Source organism: Myotis nattereri (genome assembly GCF_964212035.1).
Source record: "Myotis nattereri genome assembly, chromosome: 5".
Classification (NCBI taxonomy): Eukaryota; Metazoa; Chordata; class Mammalia; order Chiroptera; family Vespertilionidae; genus Myotis; species Myotis nattereri.
The window spans coordinates 1,013,111-1,027,663 of NC_138080.1; the positions used below are offsets into that span (position 1 = coordinate 1,013,111).

Sequence of the window (14,553 nt, forward strand, 5' to 3'; positions counted from 1 at the left end):
CAGGTTTCTAAATTCAGCCGAGGTAGCCTGCCTCGGACACCTGTCAACGACCTTCACGCGCCCTCAGAGGGTCAGCTGCAGGTCATGCACACACCGACATTTTGTTTTTTTGTTTTGTTTGTTTTTTTTAAATTTATTGAGTTCAGAGAGGAAGGGAGAAGTAGAGATAGAAACATCAATGATGAGAGAGTCACGGATCGGCTGCCTCCTGCACGCCACACACTGGGGATGGAGCCCGCAACCTGGGCCTGTGCCCTGACCGGGAATCGAACCGTGACCTCCTGGTTCCTAGGTCCACGGTCAGCCACGGAGCCACGCCGGCCGGGCGTGCACGTGACGGTTTAGACTCTGACGCCCTTCCACACGTCCTCCACCCACGATGGATCTTCCTAAATAGCCCTCCAGCTCCGCCCGCGAGAGGCAGACAGGAATCCCGGGATTCTGAGGGAAACTGTCTCTCCAAATTGCCACTTTACAGACTTCTGGCAAAACAGGTTTTTCAGTATTTTTCATCGGACACGACTTGCCTTCAAGGACACGCGAACTGAAGTCGTTGAGGGAGAGGAAAGCCCGCCTGCGCGTGTTGCCGCCCCTCCTGGTCGGCCTGAGGCGAGGGCTGTGCCCAGCGGTGAGATGTGGGGCGGGTCTCGGGCCGAGGCCATGGACAGCACGTGTCGTCCGTGCCACGTCCCCTCCTCTCGGCCCGAGGCCCCAGAGCGTCACCCGCGGCTCCCAGCACCCGGAGCAGGTCAGGATGCAGCACCTGCGGCCTTTCTTTCCTGCGATAACTAACTAACTAGGTGGTCACTCCGTCTCCGCCGGGCGGTAGGTGCAGGTCGACGCTAACGAGTCCTGCTTCACAGAGCGGCTCAGGACGGGAAGGGCCTCGCCGTATCCGGTCCAACCCCCTTATTAAAAAAACACACAACAACACGCCCAGATTTGATCCAGGCCGCGCCGTCCACACGGTGACAGCGGTGGAACCAGACCCGGGGCCGGAGCGGGTAGCCGGGCATCTCTCGGCTCCTCCGCAGGTCACACGCGAGCGAGACGTGCGTCCTCCCTAAGCGCTCATTTCTGCGGAGGCTGCCGTGGCCGCTGCTCGAGACGCCGCGAACCGAACTCGGCTGCGGCCGGTCCCAAGCCTGCGGCCCTGGGGCCTCGGCACCTGCTCCCCGAGGACCCAGCGGGGCGGGCTGCTCCCGTCCTCCTGGCTTTGGCTTGTGCTGGAGGTGGGAGGCGGTGATGCAGGTGAGGGGAAGGCGGTAAAAGTGGGGGGACTCGGGAAGGTGTCGCGAACACGGCACGTCAGGGGGCCTCGAATTTCACCTTCTCGGTCACGCACGGAGTTCCAGCTTCCCACTCGGCGTGCGGCCACGCGTGCACACACCTGCTCTCCGAGTGACGTGCGCTGGTGGCTCGGAGCCTTTCTGAGGACAGTGGGAGCCGCTGCGCCCGGGAGGTCCCGGGTCAGGGCACGGGTGGGGCAGGGGTGCGGCCCGGCCTCGCTCACGGGCCCCTGGCTGATACACGGTCAGGTCCACAGGAGGCCCACCCCCCGGGCGCTGTGACAAGCCAGCCTGGCGGCCACTCTGTGAGCCACGGGGGCGGGCAGCTGGGGGCGGTTTGACCCTGGCCTCGGGCCCAATCAGGCGGAGAGCCTGGGCTGGGAGGCTGCTCTCGGAGGTGGTTTCCAGCTCACTCGCGTCGGGTTAATAATCGGTTGGGAAGCAGAACATTCGGCCACCCCAGGGGCAGGGCGTATGCCCTCGGGCTCGCTCTGCCCGTCTCATTCAGGCGTGAACCGTGCGGTGGGGGCAGCGCCCCTGGAGGGTCCCGGGCAGCCCGGGGACAGGGATGTGGGCGGCTCCCTCTCCGAGCGGAAAGAAAGACAACCATCGCATGGTCGCACTCCTGTGTGGGATCTAATGAACCAGCAAATAAACTGATGATCAGAGGTAGACCCAGAGGCACAGAAGCAGGAACAGACAGGAGCCTCAGAGGAAGGCGGGGCAGGGAAGGGGTGGAGAGATCAACCGAAGACCTCGAAGACCTCGTGTGCGTCTGTGCATGACCCACGGGCACAGACAGTGGGGCGGTGAGGGCCTGGGGCAGGAGGGCAAGGGGGGGAGGTTAATGGGAAAAAGAAGGCCTATGTCATACTTTCAACAATAAAGATGAAAAAAAACAAAGAAAAACTGAATTTCCATGTGCCCTTCACCTAAATGAAATAATTAACATTTTCCTATAAAAAAAGAAAGGAAGTAGGTGCTCTCCCGGAAGGACAGCTGCCCGAGGGGAGGGGGGCCGCCTGCTGTCGATGGTGTGGGTCGGGGCTGCGGGCGCGCGGGTGCTTTCGGGGTCAGGCCGTCCTCCTGACCGGCCTCTGCAGGTTCTTTTACGGGAGATTGGCCCCGAACGTCGTGACCGTGTCTCTGAGGCTGAGAGGGGTGGTCATTGCAAACCTGCAAATAACATTTCGATTTGTCCTCAAGATTTTAATTTCTTTTAATTTTTGTGAATCCTCACCCGAGGACATTCTTTCCATTGATTTTTTTGGGGGGAAAGTCTGTGTATGAGCACAGTCAGGACCGATGGAAACAGGACAGTTTATAAAGTTGGAAACGTCCCTGCCAGGGTGACGGGAGCCGGTCATCTGTGGTTCCCAGTGCGTCTCACACGCGGAAAAGGGGGCTGCGGTCGCCTCTGGGCTCAGCGACCACAGAGAGAACTGTCTGGGGAGCGGGGTCGCGGGGTCGCGGGGTCGCGGGCAGACTTGGGGTTCGCTGCGATGGGGCAGAGAGCGATGGGACCTTCGCCGGGCAACACCGAAGCTCTCCTTAGAGACGGCCTCGCCGCCGGAACTGGAGTCCGTGTGTACAGCAGCGGCTCCCAGGGCGAAAGCAAAACAACACCCCTCCCCCCGCCCCGGCCGCATAGCTGGCCGGGTGGGTGTAAAAATAGCCGCGGCCGCGCTGGAGGTGGGCGCTGAGCGGCCTGCAGTTGCTGGGCCCCCCTCCTCCTGGCACCAGCCGGGCTGGCCACATGGGGAGACCCGGGGAGGGGTGTACAGGGCCGTGGGGCGCGGGAGCCGGGGGCCATCGGCGAGGACTGTCCGCCCGGGGGCCCGGGACCGAGCGCGGGGGGTGGGGACGGGCCCACTGACCCGGAGCTGTGCCGGGAGATGGGCAATGCTGCTCTCTGCCCCTCGTGCCACGGGGGCAAGAGCGTGACGGCCCAGGGGCACATGCAGGAGGCAGACAGAGCCCCCGACTACTACGGCTGCCCCAGCGAGGACGCCCCGGAGCTGGGGGCGCGGGTAAGTGCCGAGCAGACGCAGAGGGAGGATGAGTCAGAGGTCCTAGTGGACCTCATTGGTCAGATCCCGGCGCATCCTGGGAGGACGTAACTTGGTGCGATGCGGCGATCGGGCCGCCTGACGCAGCTCGGTCAGCGGCTGGCTCTCCCTGTCACGCTGGGGGCACCACGGGTGTCCCTTCTGGTCGGCTCTCCCTGAGAAGTGACGTTCAGGGACAAGCAGCGATGCCGTCTCTTTAAGGTGACGTTTTCTGCAAAGCTGAGCCTGTGTGTGACTGTGGACAGATCTATGTACAGACTCGCAGCTAGCTGTCAGGTTCTGTGCCCATTTGTGTATCATGCGGGTTCTCTCCTCTTTTCTGAGCACGTGCTCACTGGAATCCCCCACCTCAGTCCTAAATATTTTATTTTTAATATATATATTTTATTTCAGAAAGGAAGGGAGTGGGAGAGAGAGACAGAAACATCAATGACGAGAGAGAATCATGGATCAGCTGCCTCCTGCACGCCCCCGACTGGGGATGGAGCCCACAACCCCGGGCCTGTGCCCTGACCGGGAATCGAACCCTGACCTCCTGGTTCCTAGGTCGATGCCCAGCCCCTGAGCCACGCCGGCCAGGCCATGAAGACGTCTGATATTTGACTCACTCCAGGGAAAGGCCTTGACGTACTGTCCGATTGTGATGAGACTGTTTTATGAAGAGGCTGGAACGCTGAGCAGTCACATGGTGAAGTTGACATTCAGATTTGAGTAATTCAGAGTCGGGGTCTGTCCATTAAATCCATGGTCGGCAAACTGCGGCTCGAGAGCCACATGCGGCTCCTTTGGCCCCTTGAGTGTGGCTCTTCCTAAGCCTTAGGAGTACCCTAATTAAGTTAATAACAATGCACCTGCCTATATAGTTTAAGTTTAAAAAATTTGGCTCTCCAAAGAGATTTCAGTCATTGCACTGTTGATATTGGGCTCTGTTGACTAACGAGTTTGCCGACCACTGGCTTAAATGGCTCCGAAGGCTTATTGCCGTTTTCTTACTGTGGGGCGAGGCCAGGACCTTCCTGAAACAGCTCGATTTTCACATTCACTGGAGAGGGATGTGTGTCCGTGATCCGTGATCCGTGACCTGTGACCTGTGATCCGTGATCCGTGATCCGTGATCCGTGACCCGTCAGGAGCCGGCTGTGGCCTCACTGCAGGTTACTTACTTCGGGGCGAAACCACGAGGCTGGGAGAGGCCACGCTGGGCCAGGGGCTGAGTGTTTGGAGATCTCTCCTGTATGGAGAGGTCACAGCCGGCAGCCCCCCTGGAGGCAGGTGCGGTCCTGGTCCCGGGGGAGGGCGGGGGGAGGGGGAGAAAGTGCACCCTAATTGCCAGCCTGCCACGAGCGAGACGGGCAGCCGTGGGGACGCAGCGCGGGCAGTGCCGGCCACCTCACGGGGCAGCTCCGCCTCTGGGCTGCAGACATCACAGCGTGCAGCCCTGTGGGCCGGCCACAGCCTCAGCCTCGGGGGCCACGCGACACTGGCCTCTGTCGGGGGAAGCCCGCCGATCGGGGCGGGCCCGGGAGAGTCCACCGGCTGCGGTGTGTGCGTCCGGCTCCACGTCTGGGCCGTGCCTGCGGGTGCCAGGCCCCCAGCAGAGGCGCAGCAGCGTTTGTGGGAAACATGAAAACATTAGCGACCAGGGGATCCCCACGGAGCACAGCGCGTCGGGGGCCTTTGCCGGCGGCAGGTGACGGGTCTCCCAGTGCGAACAGAGGCTCTGAGATGGAAACGGGTAGCGGCGCAGAAGGCGTCCCTGAAACCGCTCAAGCGCTTGGCGACTGAGACGCTTTCAGTGTAACCTTCTGCTCAGAACAGGCATGTCCCCACTCCGGGTGCACACGCGTGACCGCTGTGGGTGGCACGTGCATGAAACATGTTACTCTGTAAAGCAGCGGTTCTCAACCTGTGAGTCGCGACCCCTTTGGCGGTCGAACGACCCTTTCGCAGGGTTCGCCTGAGACCATCCTGCACATCAGATATTTACATGACGATTCATCACAGCAGCAACATGACGGTTATGAAGCAGCAACGAGAATAATTTTATGGTTGGGTCACACCATGAGGAGCTGTATTTAAAGGGCCAGAAGGTTGAGAACCACTGGTATAAAGGAACATACATTCCCTGGGGTCATTATTCTCTATAGCAAGTTGTACATAAAATGCATCGGTTGCCCGGCCGGCGTGGCTCAGTGGGTGAGCGTCGACCTAGGAACCAGGAGGTCACGGTTCGATTCCCGATCAGGGCACAGGCCCGGGTTGCAGGCTCGATCCCCAGTGGGGGACGTGCAGGAGGCAGCTGGTCAGTGATTCTCTCTCATCATTGATGTTTCTCTCTCTCCCTCTCCCTTCCTCTCTGAAATCAACAAAAATACATTTAAAAAGATTAAAAATAAAATGAAATGGAGTAGTGGCCTTTGAAAGGGATTCCGTGAGAGACTGACTATGCTGTGAGCACAGGAGTGGTCATCCCACAGGCAGTCCGCGTCTGACAGGCTGGGCCGGGGCCGCGTTCCTGTCAATGAAGCTCGTCCCGAGCAAACGTAACTACTTACTTGGACTGCGCAGTAGCTTTCATCGCCTTCTGCTTCATGCAACAGCTTAGCCCAGGGGCGGGCAAACTTTTTGACTCGAGGGCCACAATGGGTTCTTAAACTGGACCAGAGGGCCAGAAGAAAAGCATGGATGGAGTGTTTGTGTGAACTAATATAAATTCAAAGTAAACATCATTACATAAAAGGGTACGGTCTTTTTTTTTTAGTTTTATTCATTTCAAACGGGCCGGATCCGGCCTGCGGGTCGTAGTTTGCCCACGGCTGGCTTAGCCCCACCATGCCCAGCAGCTTGTCCATGGTCACAGGGGTGACGGAGCCAGGACCCCCTCCCCCCCTCCCCTGGGGCGAGCTGGCTCGGTGGCCGTGTCACTTCCTCCCCACACGCACCTGCTGTCATGCTCACCCACTTCCCGTGGCTGCTGTGGACTTAACAAGCTTCCAGCGGGTGAAACGTGAGGCCCCTTTTGCCGCAGGAACTACCGGCTGCTGTTCTTGTGCCTTCATTCCCAGTGACAGGCCTCTCCCTGGAACGGGGTGGGGGGGGGGGAGGGCTTATTATAGCGATCAGGTCACCAACCCTGTAAAGGTTGGACTTTCCAGAGCTCACGGGCACCCCCTACTCGTGTGGGGTCTGCAATGAGGGCACGTCTTTGCGCCTTCCCTTAGAACCCGCGTCTGAGAGCGTAAGGATGACGGTGGTCCCCGCGGAGTCGCCTCGGTGTCTTGGAGCGAATGGACGGGTCCGGAGCGGCCAGAGCTGCCGGAGTCGAGGCCGGGAGCCGGGAGAGCGTTCTGATGAAGTTTAAGTGTTGCCGACGTCGCCGTTATTTTAAACGTCTGGGTTGATTTTTTCCCTCTTTTCCTACCTCGGTTATGACTGAGATACTGGGCGGCTCCTGGGTTCCCGTGAAACAACCGCCCAGAAAACACGTCCTGCCCTTAGTCCCGGAGTCGGGTCGTCTGCCCGGTGCTCTCGCGTCATCGGGGAGAATCAGACAGCCGGCTCTCGGGGCAGAAGCGACGGTGAAAACGCGGGGGGACACGGTTAGGTTTGCGCCTTCGCTGGGCTGAGAAGGGTGGGAAGCCCGACGGGACCCATCTAGCAAAACACACACTCGTAGGAAGGGTGCGCTGCCGTCCTTTCCGAAAACCGCTGGTTGTCACGTCCGGTCCCCGCCCCCCCCGCCTCCCCCCCCCCCCCCGGCCCCCAGGTTTATACGAGGAGGAGCGTGATTTTTCAGAAATAAAAGACATTCAGCAGCTTCCTGTGAAGGCGGTGTGAGCTTCACGCCCACGTCCATGTCTCTGTGACGCATCATCATTTCTTTTAAAAAATGGCTCCTCGGTCCTGGGCGGTGGCTCAGCGGTTAGAGCGTCGGCCCTTTCGTTCCCTGGCCCAGGGCAGGGTGCATACGGGAGGCAACCAGCTGATGTGTCTCTCCCACATCAGTGTTTCCCTCCCTCCCTCCCTTCCTCCCTCCTCTCTATAAAAATCAATGGAAAAAGTATCTCCGGGTGAGGGTTCACAAACTAATAACCCTCCACAGTTTCCCACCCATTTAGTTCCTGCCCAGGGCCCGTGGGGAGAGGCGTGGCTCCCCGACTGCACACACACACACACACACACACACCCCGTGTCCGCCTGCGGGGTGTTAGGACGAGCTCTGTTTTTCTACCATCAGGTACCGCGGGCAGGACTAGGTCGGGAAGAACTTGGAGGGAATTTTCTTTCCCGGGGCCGTGGGGGGGCGGGCGCCGTGCCCTGACCTGTGGCGACTGACCTGTGGGCTCGCATGAGTCCCCGTCGCAGTCAGAACCCTGGGCAGCAGGGCCACTGGGCGGGGACGCCGGGCAGCGCAGCGGGGAGGCCGGGGGACCTGTGTCTGTGACTCCCCGGAGCCTGAGTTTCCCCGTCCGCACTTCCTGTGGGCACCGCCCGGGGGGCGGGAGACGCCGTCTCCTGTGAAAGCACGTTCCCTCGGACCCGTAGCTTTGAACGTCCTCCTGTGCGTCAGCGGGAAGCACGCGGGGAGGCCGCTGTGTCTCGCCACCGCCCGGGTCCTCCCCTCTCTGTGGCTGGAGGCCGGCCGCCCGAGGGTCACCCCGAGCCCCTCAGAGCTGTCATCAGACTGACCGTGCGGCCCGCGGGCGCCTGTGTCCGGCAGACCGTCACCACCGAGGCATCCGTCCTGCAGCCTCACTTCAGTCTTGTTCTGGGATCTGTGTTCTGGGACCATCTGCTCGCCTTTGCACTTGCGACGTGCATTTATAGTGCGTTTCCTCGCTTTGGGGAGACTGAGTCTCTTAGCGGGTTCTAGAAGAATCCGGCCGACGGGGAGGCCTGTACGGGGATCAGCCGCTGCGTGTGCTCTGGGCCCGGCCCCTGGGACACCGGGAGGGACATTCTGGTGAAAAGCCCTCGGCTGGTGGCACCGCGACCTGCTTCTACTTGGTAGACATTTGACTCAGAACAGGGAAAAGCAGTTGGAAAACTTGTGATTTACAACAGCAAAAGCCATCCTGGATGCCACCCCGGCCCTGGAGAAGGCTCTGAGAGGTCCCTTGGGTGCTCCCGGGAGTCCGTGAGCCCCTCAGACACCCGGCCCCCTCACCCTGCACAGCGGGGTCGCCCGTGAGTCCTCCCGCCGGGGGCCAGGTGCTCCCTGTCTCTGCCTGTTTGTTTGCGTCGTTGAGTTTGTAGAGGCCACGGAGCGGCCTGGGCCTGGTTCCTGGCTCCCATCTGACCTGAATTTCCGCGCAGAGAGACACCTGACTGGGTGATGGGCGGGCGCGCTGACCTCCCACCCCTGGGAAGGCATCTGGGAGAGTCTGTCTCCGCAGGTTGCCTCTCCAGTGTGCGGGCGGCGGTCGAGGCACGGGTGGTGGGTGAGGCCTCTGCTCAGCAGGCGCCATGATGGGCATGAATACGTGAGCCTGGGGCACGACGGTGTCACACACGCCCATGAACCGGCATCTCACAGGTGGCGTCCGGGTGACTTGCCTCTGATGCTCCGAGGCCGGGGAACACGCTGAATCGTGGCATTCCAGGAATACCGGGGACCCCCAGGAATACCGGGGACCCCCAGGAATACCGGGGACCCCCAGGAATACCGGGGACCCCCAGGAATACCGGGGACCCCCAGGAATACCGGGAAGGCCCCGCCCCACGCAGGGCCCCTGCTCCGTGCTGGGAACGGGGCAGAGACGGGCAGGGAGGCCTCCACGTGCGAGGCCTTTGGTTGTGGATCTGGTCAGCGACTCACCAGGGTCCTCTCCTTCTCCCGCAGTCGGACAGCAATGCCAGCTTCCTGCGCGCGGCCCGCGCGGGCAACCTGGACAAGGTGATGGAGTTCCTGAAGGGCGGCGTGGACATCAACACCTGCAACCAGGTAGGCGCTTGGGGGAGCGGGCCCGGGACACGCCGTGGACTGAGTTTCCTGTGGGGGACCCAGGGCTGTGCAGGCCGCGCCCCCCCCTCCCCAGCCAACGTCTGTGGCCTCAGACGCGCGTGTCTAGGGCCGAGGCTGCCAGGATAGGAGGTCGGGAGTGGCTGTCGGCGGTCAGTCTGTCTGCGGCCGGATCCGGCCTGTTGTTCTCCTTCCATCAGCGCCGGCCAGTCCCCAGGCCCGGCGGCTTTTCTCCTCGCTGCAGGCCTGGCACGCCAGACGGGGACAGGGAAGCAAGAGGCTAAAATAAGGAAGTCCCTCCCCCTGATTTGTTTCAGAAGGTGGGTTAGGGCGGGAGAGGCTGAAACCACTGGCTGAAACGACGTGTCTGAAATCTGTCCGTCACGTGCCCTCGACGGGGCTTTAGACAAAGTCTCCGTTTGGGACGCTGTTGGGCTGCAGGGACGCGGAGGGCTCGTGCTGATGTGGACGGAGGCTCTCCTGCCGGGAAGTTAAGGGTCTGGTGCGCTCCAGTGCTCGGGGGTGCGCTGAGCGTGGGTGGCAAGCTGGCACGTGCATGTGTGTGCATGTGTGTATGCGTATGCACGACTGTGTGTGCCTGTGTATATGTGTTCCTCTGTGTGCGCATGTGCATGTGTGTACCTATGTGTGACATATGCATGTGCATGTGTGTGATGTGTGTGTATGTGTGAGTGTGTGCCTGTGTGTGCGCGTGTATATGTGTGTGTCTGTACGTGTGAGTGTGTGTGCCTGTGTGTATGTGTGTGGTGTGTGCATGTATGTGTGCCTCTGTATGTATGTGTGAACATGTGTGCACACGCTTGGCAGAGCTGCTGGGGAGGGACAGTCCTGGTTGATTCCGAGTGAACAGGAGCCGGTCTTCTCTGACTTACCCTGTGGCACACACAGACCCGTCACTGGTCCTGGGGTCACTCCCGTGGGGCCGAGGGGGCAGGGAGCTGGCGAGAGCCCCGGGGGACACTCAGCCTCAGCTGCTGGCCGGCTGGGAGCCGCCATGCCCGTGGTCTCTGGCAGGAGACCCGGGGAAGCAGCCGTGCTTTGGTTCCCGCGTGGGTGAGGCCAGACCCTGGATCTCACCCGCTCAGCACTGGCCCGGAACCGGCCCCCGTCCTTTGTCCCAAACATACGATCATGTCCTGTGTCTGCACCTCTTAATCATCTGACTTCCCACCTCGAATCTTATCGGCTATGTTTTCAGGGTCCTTTTGAAGAAATAATTTAAACTTTGGGTACTAATTAGTTACTTAATAGAGAACGAATATCCGAGTCCCCTGTGGGCGTATGAACTACTTCCACACATGCCTGGGGGATTGAGAATGAGAGAGTTTATCATTTTCACACGCTAGCTTGGATTTTTTAAAAGTAGATTAAAAACATCCCCCCAGTTTCAATGTTAATTCATTAACTGTCTCAGTTTGCTAGAGAGTAGACAATGAAGCCATCAGTTCATTTAGGTAGAAATTATTCTAAAAACGCCAACAGGAACCCAGGGAAGTTAAAGTTCACCTCAGTCACACCGAGTCCCCTTCACCCCCAAGTATAATCGTAGGAAAGATCTCAAGGTGTTTTTAGAAAAAACAGTTTCTCAGCAGAAAAGACGCAGTTTGGTTTATGACCAACAATGTCCTGTGTCCTCAGAGGTTGTGAGCGGCCTGACATAATGTCCTTGCCGTGGCCACAGTCGCCAGCGTGTTCCAGGAGAGAACGCGCACGTGTGTGTGTGTGTGTGTGTGTGTGTGTGTGTGTGTGAGAAGGTAGCATGACGTCATGCAACCACACGCAACGGAGACCGGAGGCTCCAGTCCAAGCTCCTTCTCCACTTTCACGGAGTCATTGCAACCCAGAAAGTGACCTTTTTCAAAAAAATACATATTTTTATTGATTTTTATTGAGAAAGGGAGAGGGAGAGAGAGAGAAGCATCAAAGATGGGAGAGAATCATGGATCGGCTGAGTTTTGCACGCCCCACACTGGGGATTGGCCCACAACCCGGGCATGTGCCCTTGACTGGAATCAAACCCGGGACCCTTCAGTCTGCAGGCCGACGCTCTACCCACTGAGCCACGCCAGCCAGGGCCCAGAGAGTGCTGGAGATGAGAAGGTCACTCCCCCCTCCCCGGTGCATGTAGATTAGGTATGAAACGTGATAAAGGACTTCCCGTGGGGTGCATGTCATGGCCGTTGTTACTGCTCATGACTCGCCAAGAACCAACAAGGGAAAATGGGCTCCACCAAGAACAGGAGGCTGCCCCCCCCCCCCCCGCCACCTGGTTCCGGTCAGCTGTCTGCCGAGGGCTTCGCACCCGACCTTTCTGCAGAGACCAACGCAGGGCAGGCGGCATCCGCCCGGGTTCACAGCGCAGACTCCCAGCCCGTGAGCGTGTGGTGTCCCCGGGGTCACGGCCCTGTCCGCTCCCCTGCCCACGCCTCCTCCCGCGGGAGAACACGTCCCCTGAGATGCTCGGGTCTGCCCTTCAGAGTGTACAGCCGGCGCCTCCTCTATGTTCAGGCTCCAACCTCATTTTTAAATACATTTTTCTACTGATTTCAGAGAGGAAGGGAGAGGGGGAGAGAGAGGAACACCCATGATGGGAGAGTCATGGATCGGCTGCCTCCTGCACACCCCGCACTGGGGATCGAGCCTGTAACCTGGGCATAAGCCCCGACCGGGAATCGAACCGTGACATCCTGGTTCATAGGTCGACGCTCAACCACTGAGCCATGCTGGCCAGCGTGCCCCATCTCATTTCTAATCTCCCATTGCTCATGTAAAACTAACTCGATTCACCCTAAGATGAGCGTGCTGGGTGGTTGAAGGGACTTTTAGGCCAGAGAGCGCCCCCACCGGGACTGCTCCAGCCCCCAGTCCATGACCGAACAGGAAATATTTCCCAAAGGGCAACGAGGCAGCTCTCGGCGAAAGGATGGCTACTTTTAACCAAGTGCAGGCTCAGAGCTCACTGGGCACATGGAGGAGAAGGAAAGTCACCCTGTTGTGCTGGCGAGCCCGAGATTGTGGGGGGTGTGATGCCACGCACACGCCCGGGTCGCCCTGTACCACGCGGGCGGCGTGAAGGCGGGCGGCGCACCAGCTCCCCCAGAATGCGCCTGCGTGGGAGCGCCGAGGTTCCTAGACTGAAATGTGGGGGAACATGTTTTTCTTTATAAAATTGCCTCATAGCGATTCTGAGAATTTTGAAAGTGAATCCAAAATTACCATTTGGTTTCGAATCACTTAATGTTTATGGGGAAAATGCATACATCTGGTGCAAGATGATACCGCTGAACAAAAAACTTCACGTTTTCATTTTCCTTTCCCAAATGGTGACAAATCTGCTAAGTGTTATTTTCCTGAAAAGATTAAACTAGTAACTTATGTGTCTTATTAGTTCACTAGAGGCCCAGTGCATGAAATTCCTGCCCTGGGGGGGGGGGGGTGTCCCTCAGCCCAGCCTGCACCCTCTCCAATCTGGGACCCCTCAGGGGGATGTCTGACTGCCGGTTTAGGCCCAATCCCACAGTCAGACATCCCTCTCACAATCCAGGACTGCTGGCTCCCAACCGCTCGCCTGCCTGATTGCCCTTAACCGCTCTTCCTGCCAGCCTGATCAGTCCCTAACCACTCCCCTGCCGGCCCGATCGCCCCCACTGCCCTCCCCTGCTGGCCTGGTTGCCCCCAACTGCCCTCCCCTGCCAGCCATCTTTTGACCACATGAGGGTGACCATTTTGTGTGAGGGTGTGACAGTCAATTTGCATATTTCCTCTTTGTTATATAGGATTTCTTTCAGAAAAGAGGGTGAATGTTCGCATTTGCTCCGTTTCTGAGTCTCGTGTATACATGTCCTTCTCTTAGGTATTTGGTAGTCGTTCCGAATCTAAGGGTGTCACAGCGAGGTTAGCATCCAGCCGTGACAGACGGACTCTGTACCCTTCTCATAGACAGTTGGCTACAAGTTGACAGCAAGCCAGTGACAGGTCACCACAGCCCCTCACGCCCGTCCGTCCAGTACGTAGACAGTGCTCCCTGTGGGAGGACGCACTGGGTCCGCAGCGACTCCATGTGGAGGCGTCTCTCATCGCATGGACCTGTCCCGGGTCTGACACGAAAGGCTCGCAGTCCTCCAGGTGTCCTGGTTCCCGGCCTGACCTTGCCCTGCGGCTGTGCAGGGGCAGAACGTTCGGTCAGGCCCTGCTTTCCTGTCTCAGAGACGGACGGCCAGGTCCACGCGCCATTTCCCAGGAACACAGATACCCCTGAATAGGAAGGGCACCCGCAGTGGCTTGATCACCTGCTCACAGCCGAGACCCGGAGCTCAGGGCATGTCTGGAGCCCAGGTCCCGACCTTGTCCCTCCCCAGCTGTGTGCCCCGGGCAGCTGGCTCCTCCTCTGTGCCCCGGGCAGCCGGCTCCTCCCATGTGCCCCGGGCAGCTGACTCCTCCCATGTGCCCCGGGCAGCCGGCTCCTCCCATGTGCCCCGGGCAGCTGGCTCCTCCTCTGTGCCCCGGGCAGCCGGCTCCTCCCGTGTGCCCCGGGCAGCCGGCTCCTCCCGTGTGCCCCGGGCAGCCGGCTCCTCCCGTGTGCCCCGGGCAGCCGGCTCCTCCCGTGTGCCCCGGGCAGCCGGCTCCTCCCGTGTGCCCCGGGCAGCCGGCTCCTCCCGTGTGCCCTGGGCATCCGGCTCCTCCGGCCGCGGTGTGCTCAGTGGTGAGAAGTGATCACAGCAACAATGAGGTCAGGGGTGGTGCGGGATTACATTAGATTCTGCCAAATGCCCAGTGGGGCGGGAGTTCAGCGTGTTAGCAGGCGACGATCCTCGCAGTCACGCCGCATTTTCACGTGGCTCCTGACCGGCTTAGCACGTCGCTGAAACGCACCAACAAGTTCCTCTCATGCATCCCAGTCCCTCCCACCCCAGGTGAGGGCCAGCCCCCATCCTGCCCGTTCCCTGTGCGCCCGTGGGAGCTGGGCTGTGCTGGGAAGCGGCGGGTCCAGGAAAGGCGGGCCTGGGGGTGAGGGCGGGCAGTGTGGGGACACGTTGGTGGCGCTGCAGGTTCGTATAGTTCCTCTGCTTTGTCAGCGGAATCTGAGTCAAGGACATGAGCTAAGAGAGGATGGAGGGGTGATGGGCAGGAGAGAAGGTGTGAGGGAGCCATCTGGGGGGTGGGGAGTGCTGGGCTACAGAGCAGGAATGGCAGGCGGTGCGGGGCCCTGCGG

At 59.9% G+C, this 14,553-nt stretch overlaps 1 protein-coding gene across 1 annotated transcript in view; it reads left to right on the plus strand.

Moving 5' to 3' along the window:
* ANK2 (ankyrin 2) overlaps positions 1-14,553 on the plus strand; it is a 180,106-nt gene that overhangs the window by 32,281 nt on the left and 133,272 nt on the right. The window contains exon 2 of the mRNA XM_081090714.1: positions 9,201-9,302. Coding sequence (XP_080946840.1) covers positions 9,201-9,302 — 102 coding nt within the window. The remainder of the gene's footprint in view (positions 1-9,200; positions 9,303-14,553) is intronic.